This window comes from Chaetura pelagica, unplaced genomic scaffold, assembly GCF_000747805.2.
Source record: "Chaetura pelagica isolate M959 unplaced genomic scaffold, ChaPel_1.0 scaffold207, whole genome shotgun sequence".
Classification (NCBI taxonomy): Eukaryota; Metazoa; Chordata; class Aves; order Apodiformes; family Apodidae; genus Chaetura; species Chaetura pelagica.
This window is the reverse complement of record NW_009953929.1, coordinates 5,170,885-5,179,980: the sequence shown is the minus strand read 5'-3', so window position 1 is coordinate 5,179,980 and position 9,096 is coordinate 5,170,885. Positions and strand designations below refer to the sequence as shown.

General features: G+C 39.8%; 1 protein-coding gene across 1 annotated transcript in view; it reads left to right on the top strand.

Moving 5' to 3' along the window:
• Positions 1-8,001: 8,001 nt before the first annotated feature.
• LOC104392295 (phospholipid scramblase 1-like) overlaps positions 8,002-9,096 on the top strand; it is a 15,867-nt gene continuing 14,772 nt past the window's right edge. The window contains exons 1-2 of the mRNA XM_010001679.1: positions 8,002-8,042; positions 8,705-9,015. Of these exons, the coding sequence (XP_009999981.1) occupies positions 8,002-8,042; positions 8,705-9,015 (352 nt within the window). The remainder of the gene's footprint in view (positions 8,043-8,704; positions 9,016-9,096) is intronic.

Genomic DNA, 9,096 nt, shown 5'->3' with positions numbered 1-9,096 from the left:
TTTCTTAGTAATTTATTAATTGCTTGCAGAAACCTGGGTAATTTTTGGAGAAGGCTAATTATAATTCTGTTCTAATTATTCTAAGACTACTATAATTCTATCTGTGTGCTATTTCTAGTCCCCTGAAAAATTATATTTTGCCACCAGGAATCATTTGGGCAGCTGTCTTAGATAACAGTGACCCTACACACCAGCCAGCACTGAAATCAGAAATGCAGCATGAGATCAAAATAAGGATTACTACTAGAAATACTTTGTATGCTTCACACTTCTCTAGAATTCAAATGAAAATTTTGAGCATGTTTTTAGTTACTTCTGGTTTTCATGAAGAACCCAAAGTGTCAAAATACTGTTTCATCTAAAAGAGAAAAATCTTACCTGCTTTGCAAATTCAGGGGAGATATTTTGGCTGTTATATAGGATAGGTAGCTGAGTGTATAGAATGAAAAACGTTTTTCAGTATATTTATTCATTTATTTAATCTTCTCTTCTATCTTTAGTTGCATATAGTTGTAGGTTAAGGCTCAGAGCACCTGTGAGCTAAGCAAGAGTCACAAGTGAATCTCTCTCTGTCCTTCAGTGTTGCCCAGCACCAGGGCAGCAACTCTGCACCTGGAACTGTGAGTTTCCCTTGAAAATAAGGCTAGAGTTAGACAAGTCCTTAATGTTTGTGGCTCAACGGAATTTTTTACGTGTAAGTATTTAAATCAGAACTAGATGTCAATTTTAAACTTCTTAGAGTTTGAAAAAGTTTTGATTTTATAAATGTTTGCTTCTGAAGCTTAACTGAGCCTACCATACAAGTGTAGCATCACACCACTGCTCTGAAAATGCAGGACCTCAGATAAAAGAACCAAATTTTGTGGAAGCCCATACTAGCAGTTATTATTTAAATTAACAGTTTAATAAATAAATCTATTAAATGGTTCCCCATGAAGAACAGTTTTATTTCTGCCTTTATTGTCGGAGACTATCAAGGGCTTGCTCTAAAATGGTATATTCTAATACAAATACCCAGAGAAATGAAACCCCGAAAAGAATTAGTGGTGTACAATGTGTTTCATCCTTCTTGACACACTTGTGTGGCTATTGTCCCAGCAAAGTCAATACAATCCCACAGTTTGATTCCTTTCCTAATGGAGCCTAATAGGAAATTAGAGATATTTTTTCCTTTGAATGATCTGCAAGATGTATCACTATTGATGGCCTTTATCCACCTGGACACTCATATGGTATCAATCATTGTGATACCAGACCAGTACTTGAATTGTGAAACACAGAAGTGATGTGAAGCGATCCTGTGCTTGCTGCTGAGGAAAGCCTTCTCTGAGATGCATTCTCTTCTTGCTGTGCTGGATACCTGCAGGTGGTACCAGAGGAAACAACGTGAGAGGTTCAGCACTATTAGGTAAGGACAAGAGATACAAAATTTAGTACTTGGGAGGAGTGCAGAGAAAAGTGCCTGTGCAAATGTCTATGACCTGACTAACCTGGTTGTATAAGCAGTCATAAATCTCATAAAGTTACTTGTTTGAGTTCTTTCAGTCTTCTGCTCATTCCTCTTGTCAGTCCTGGGTGTGACACATTACAGACAGCATGGAGTTGTAGTTGAACTGTCACCATGAACAGAGTGCAGCAGAGGACGCGAGGAGAACAAAGTATTTCTATCAAAAGTAAATTAATGCTTTCATCTAGTTGTGATATCTAATATGTTCTTTACAAATATATGCTCAGTTGAAACAGTATTATGGATCTTTATTACAAATTAAACATCTGCTTGGTGAGGTCATGGATATCTAATCTACTCAGGCTGATTTGCTCAAGCTCTAATGCTCCCTTATCTTGTACTTGCGGAACATCACAGATAGAAGATGATTAAGAAAGAAAAAATGCTTTAAGAAAATCTGCAGAGGTGCAAAATACATCATGCAGCATTGATGTGCCTTGCCACCACATATATTTATTACTACAAATATCTATTTACTTTCTTGGTGAACTTTTTGCTATAAATCACTTAACTGTAAGAAAATAAAATAGACTTTCCTGAAGGAGATACAGCAGATGAAGTAAAAAACAATAACATGGTCAAAAGAGATAAGACTCCTCTATTCTCCCACACTGTCCTGGAAATTAAATTTTGTAAATAGCTTGTTCAGTCAGTTGTTTATAAAGCAACATAATCTTAACTGCAGACTTGGTTCACATAGAAGCGTTTAGATTTCCAGCATTACAGTGAAGCCTTAAAATCACAGAGCTTCATCCTAAGCTCAGTGAAATAAATGTCAGCCTTTGGATCAGGTCATTAAGGCCTTTTGTTGGATGAGTCTAGAGTAATTGTACCTGAAAAATCCCTGAAAGTATTTTATAGTATTAACTTGGAGAAAATAACTAGAAAACGGTGTGAAACATTGTATTTCTAAAGCCATAGAAAATACTGATTAAGGCTAATACAGAACCACTTAGCAGAAATCACATGCTTTGAAATTCTGTGAAAGACCATTGAAAGAGAACCACACAGGATAGTTGTAAATACCAGTGTGAAAAGGCTTTTGCCTCCATTTTGGAGATCTGCCTCAGGAGCTTATTGGTTCCGAAAACCTGCATAGATGTGTAAGGTAACTCATCCCATCCAACTCCTGCAGAAGCTGCAGGTCCAGGGCAGAGTGGCCGTTTCCTGGGGTCAGGGGGCTGGGGACACCATACAGCAATGCAGGAGGAGCAGCACATGTCCCAGCATGGCTCCCTATGTGCCTGCAGCTGGTGTGGTCCCCTCTGGCAGCACACCACAAACCTGCAGCAGCTGGGAGAGAAGCTGGAGTCTTCGGCCAGGAGCTCCCACCAGGACCTGTCCTTTTGCAGGCACGGTGGCTGTAACCTGCTTTCACCCTGCCAGTGGTGAGATGTGGTTAAGAGGAGAGAGCACCTCCACAATCACTAGCAACCAGCAGCTCAATTATATTAAGCAATTGCATAAAGGTTTGGATGGCAAATGTCATTTATAATACCACATGATACAGAAACCAGAGAGAAAGATCCTTCCCTCTAGCCAAAGTCACCCCATGCACCATGGCAATAAGCTGCTGCTTACCAGCTTTTTCATTTTATGTACCTTTTAAACAGGGAGATGTCAATTCAAGGCCCCAGGTGTCCTGGCATAACCCCTTTATGTGATTCCAGTTTTGTAGCAGTGCAGCACCGGCAGGTCCAGAGGAATTTGGCCAGTGAATCCCACCCATATACATTCCTTGAGGGTGAGGAAATGAACAGGAGGTAGGGGAGTGTCCATAACACTTCCGGGCTGCTGTGCAATCTGATGTTGCCAGCAATAGTGCTTAATTGAAGGAACTAAACTTTGCAAAAAAACCCTTAAAAAATCACAAACAAACCAACCCTCCAGCCCCAAATGCAGATAACTAAGCAGCCTGGAAATCCCAAGTACTGACTTAGACACACAGAACTGCACGTTTGCAGGATGGGGCGTGTGGAATTGGCCTGAGTTGGCTTTCCTGATGTATTGTATTAATTAAGCTTTTTAGGAAATAATTCATACCTATAGAAAATGTTGCCTAAAAATAACTATTTGCAGTCTCAGTATCCCTTTAGCAGAAAACAGGATTTACACAAGCCCCATTTTAAACTCTTGGTATCACAGTTAATCCTAAATGCTGTAAACTGTAATGGCCTATTTCTTTATGTCGAGTTGTTCTTTTCCTCCCTATATCTTGGTTTCTGACTCTAAAGCGGATTATGCTGGTTCATCTGTAGTGCTGACATTCAAAAACATGTACCACCGACAGCACTAAAACTCCATTTTCAGTCTAGGAAAGAAATTGGTTTGGCATAAAAACATTTAGTAGTAAAATCAAATATGTCGTATTGTTTCTATTGTTGTTAAGTGTTTTTTTTCTTCCTTGTGTTAAAGTATCTTGATGAAAGACTGATTATAATGGCTGACAGTTCACTGTGGGAACTGCTTTTCCTTTTGAAATGTTTATCACAATTGTTAATGACAGCCTTGAGGGGACATGGTGCTGGTCAGTAGATGTAAAAATATAAGAACTGCTCCTTTACAGGTTTTGAAATTAACTGTACAATCCTGCTATTTGCTGAACTAACAAAGATATTACAATCCTAAAACCTTTTGCACTCATTTTTCCTTTCAAAGGAGAACCTAAAACTAATTTGTTAGACTGCAAACTTGATGACTGACTTGACATTGTTAAATGAAATTGAATAAGCTAACAGTCCTGTTACCACAGTTACAAATCTTTAATACAGAGATAATGTGTTCGCTGCCTCTTCTGATTTAATGAATACATTTGTTATTACCTTAGTGAAGGCCTAATTACCAAACCAAAAAGAGAGCTACACTGGGACTCATGAGATGTCGGATGCCTGTCAGCTGTGAGCATGATGGAATCCATTTGCCTCATTTTCACATCAAAGAAATAATAATAACAGCAATTTATCTACTTTTAAAAATGTTTGGATTTAAGCTGCATTTTACTACAAGTACATCAAGTCCGATGCACTGGTGCTGTTCTGATATTAGACTTGTCATGTTTTATCATATCTTTGCCTATTGGAGCATTTAATTATATGCCTGTCTGCTCTCAACATCACTGCTTGTTTGGATAAAAACAAGTAGCATAAATTGAAAAATAAAGATAATTTATTAATTATGCATGATTCCTAAAATGTGAATAACCTGGGTAAGGGGAAGAGAGGAGACTAGAGTTAGCCTTTTAAAATCCAGAGTCTCCTAACAAGTTCTAAGTATTGTGGAAGTCCTACCATTTAAGAATGTTTTTTTGGTGGCTGTAGACTATGTGGCCTTTGCCTTCTCTGGCACAGGCAGTATCTTCTATTCTTCCTCTATGCACCGAAATGTTTCTGGTGTTTCATATTCACTTTCATTGTTGCACCATGTCCTGGTTTTATTGGGATAGAATCAGACTCATTTTTCTATTCAGGGAATAGAAAACAAGACCACAGCAGCACCCGATTCAGTGGGAACAAATTTGATAAGATGCTTTGTTTTAGTTTGTGGCCAGCCATGGTATGCAGGTTTCCATAGTGATCAAGGTCTTTAGCATTTCTAAGCAATTCAGATGCTGAAGTGAGGAGGAGCAAAAGCCAGGGCAGCTCACCCACACTGGCCACCAGAATTCTTTCATACCATCAACATCAGTCCCTATAAACTGCAAAGTGTGCTGAGGATGGGGCTCTTCCTCAATGTTTGCTGTCCCTGGAGGGTCTCGCCTGTCCTTCATCTCCTGAGGCCTGTTCTCCCTCTGCTCTTCTGTTGGTTGTGACCATCGTGCTTTTGCTGGAGCTGTGGTGATTGCAGTGTTTGATGAGTATAATGGTGTGTAATTTATATTAGTGTTGGTATTAGCATTTTAATTATTTTATGAAATCTGTTTCCATTTCAACCTGATGGGTCTCCTTTGCTTGTCTTGTTTGCCATTCTCAGGTGGGGAGGGGTCAGTGGGTGATAGAACAACTGACTAAATGAAGACACCCCATCATCCCCAGATGATAATGCTGACTCAAATTTACTCCATCCTGCCTTACAACTGCAGCAGTTTCCACCCAGAGGGAGGGAAGGATTTTACAATGCAGATGTCCACACACTCCTTGGCAGGTGCTAAATGTTAGGTCAGAAATGGAAGGACCTAGATCTGGTCAGTAACTTTTCCATTCCTCTGCATACCCAATTTGAGTCACAGGAGCCTTGACTGTGGGAGGAAAACAACGTAACCAATTGGCTGGGGCTGCTGCAGTGCCCCTCAAGAGCCTTTCCTAGCCTGCCACGGGAAGGGGGGCCTGCTTCTCTTTTTGTTCTCATGTTTTTCCTTTATTTCCTGGCACCACCCTCAATTTTGCCCCTCAAACCTATTATCCTCTGTCTTTTCTGTATTTAAGACACCAGCAACTACTCCCTGCTAATCTTGCCATCTGCCAGGGCTGCTTGCTGCTCTAGGTTTGCTTTCCAGATCACAAACACCAGAGAAATGAGTTTGTATCTTCTGTGGGATTATGTGCGCAGGCACAAAAGGCAAACCTGTCAGTAGTGACCACACTTCCTGTGGCCTGCAAACATCTTCCTTGAGGTTAAATGCCCTTATACACCATCTAAGCTGCATAAAGGCTACAGGCTTCTTGTGTACTGTCCTGAGTGAACTTCCACTCACGTTGCCTCACACAGACTGTACTGCCTGAGTGCTACAGGAAACGGAGCTGCTTCAGTGATGTCAGGAAGACAGACAACAGCTGCTTTGGCCAACACAACTCCATCCAGCAAAACAGGTCACTGAGACTTCTGTTTCAGAAGCTGGTGGAGGAACTGATCCCATTTCTGCTGTTGGGTACCATGGGCTCACATGAGGTGCTGGAGTCAGGGGATCAGAATCTGAAGCAGTAGTAAGTAGTATTCTGAATGTGCACACCACAAGTAACCTGCCTAGAAAATAGGGTCAAGAATTGACTATTAATGTTTCTTTTCAGTTAAGCATGCTAAGCCTAAAGAATTAATTGCTAGGAGCATGGTCCCTTTCTTACTTCTCTTGCAGTGATTCTAACTTCTCTTCCAAAATGTTTAAGGGCACCGAACGAATCTGCTCACTTGGAAAAGTAAAAAGGTACTGAGCATTTCAACCCACTGCTCTTAACAGAAAAGCACTGACTGCCAGTCATATCACCAGTGATGCCCATTGGATAAGAAACAAAGTAGAGCTTTATTTGGCATGCCAAAGACTGGTCATTTCCTTTGTGTGGTGTGATTCATGGCATCTTTTTTTTCTGCCACTGTAGGTGAATAGTTGGTTTTTTTCCTATTGATAGATGCCTGAAAGGAAGAGAGGTACTGCTGTCTCTGCTCTCTTTTATAAGATGAAGTTAACTTCATATAAGAAATAGCATTCATTCCTGGGGGGGGGGGGGGAAGAAAAAGTCATGTTTGCTGGGCAATAGAATTTAGAGCTGAGCTAAATATAACAGTTTAATTCCTGTTTAAAAAGAGAGGTAGAATCACATACCACCATATATTTCTAATTTCCCAACCATGTCAAAATAATTACTTCTTTCTTAAAACCTATTTCTTGGTGTCTGGTATTAATCCTCTTAGTGGACTCAATGCAGATGTGTGGAAAAATGATAGCTTTAGATTGGATTCTTATGTACCTGAGGAAACTAGCAAAATAAAATCCCCAAATCCTTGTCCTATCTGCTCTCTAGGCTAGAATAATAGAGGGGTTTTTGTTTATGGAAAGTTTAATATCTTAATAGAGCCCTTATTTTGGGAGCTAGAAGAAAAAAAGTTACAGAATATTTAAGGCTACAGAGTAACCAGCACTTACTTGTTTCTGTTTTCTTTATTAAGGTTTCAAATTCAATTCCCAGTCTTGGGATTTGTTCATGCACAAATTACTGTGATCAGACCTACATGGACACCAGCATCTTAACAGTGATGACTGAAGAAACGTCTCTGCAAGCCCAGCCCTCTGCCATGTTACACCAGTTTCTCCTTTACCCTAGAACATTTCATGTTGATCATTAACAAGCCGTATGTAAATCTGCAATGAATCTTGTAAAATCAGGCATTTCAGTTTAATATGTTCATGGTTTATCCATGTAACATTGATATTAATCACATCTGTTGATTATCCTTAACCTGAAACTATTTGGAATATACAATATGTTTTGTAATAAGGCAGCTTCTTTCTTAAAATATGAGTGAGGGATTTAACACTTCTCTATCTTAATTTTACATTATTCAACAACAAATCTACATACAAATGGGGCACTTTGAAATATAAATAATGCCTTTAAAAATATATTGTAATAAGTTTATTGCAAACCTTATTTACCAGAAACTTTGATAAGCCTTTTTTCAGAGGGACCACAGGGGACCAGAAGTCAAGCTGCTTTTGTGTGAAAGACCTTCAGCAGCTCTCCTGGTACTCTATTTCTTCATCACAAAAAGGCTGCCAATAGATTATGGGCAGTAGAGTAGCTCCACAGAGCCCACATGGAACCAGGTAAGTGCCGTAAATTTGGGATCATGCACAAAATGTATTTGTTTACAGTCAATTTTGAAATTAAACTCTTGTCGGCCCCTCTCAGGCTTCACCTCGTATGTTTAAATTTATTACCAAAGGACTAAATAAATTAATGTTTCCCCATTCCTTACCCAAGTTCTCACAATCATGTATGTCTGAATTCTGCATCATGAAACTATCCCTTTTTTTAATAAAACTTTTTGCAGTAGAGGTAAATATTAAAAAAATAACCAAACAAAAAAACCCCAACCAACCAACACCTTTGAAAGTTCTAAGAAACTTTTGGAAACTTTTGACACCTTCATGCTTAAAAACTGTTTCCTCAAGCAATATGAATGTTTAGCACTGCCTGTTTTTCTCTAGTATCTAGAACTAGATCATGCTGATCATATCAGATCATGACCAGTATCACACTGCTAAGTATCAATGTGTTATCTGATGTTAGAATGAACCAAAGTTGAGGTAAGAATTTCCTTAAATCACCCGTGTTTTTAGTAAATCTTTCTAAAATACTGCATGAGGGTAAGCACCAAGTAAAGGTTTTTAGGGTTGGGGGGTTTTGTTCTTCCATTGACATGTATTTCATGGAAACTGGCTGTCTTTGCTACCATTTAGATTGCAGTGGAAACTTTTTCTTACAGTGGAAACTTTTGTGATAGTGTAAAGATTGTAGGAAATCGAAAACCCAATAGTTCCATGGGCAAGTTTGAGCTGCCGTACTTCCCTAATGAGAGAACAACCCGTGGTGTTGTAGCTGTTGTAGTTACACTGAGAGAGGTGTTACCAGCTTGTCTTTCTGGTTTTGCAAGAAAACCTAGAAAAACTGCACCGCTTCATTCTAAGCAAATATTTGACCTCCTCCTGTTCCGCTGCCACAGCACAACAAAGCGGTTAAACGAGTGCCCAGGGCTGGCACACGCCGGGACCCGCCGCAACGGAAAGGCTCCAGATGGTGGGTTCCCCGTTCGGGTCATAAACGTGATTTCCCGCTGGAAACCCGCCCCTGCCCCCGCCCAGCCCGGCCTGCGGGGCG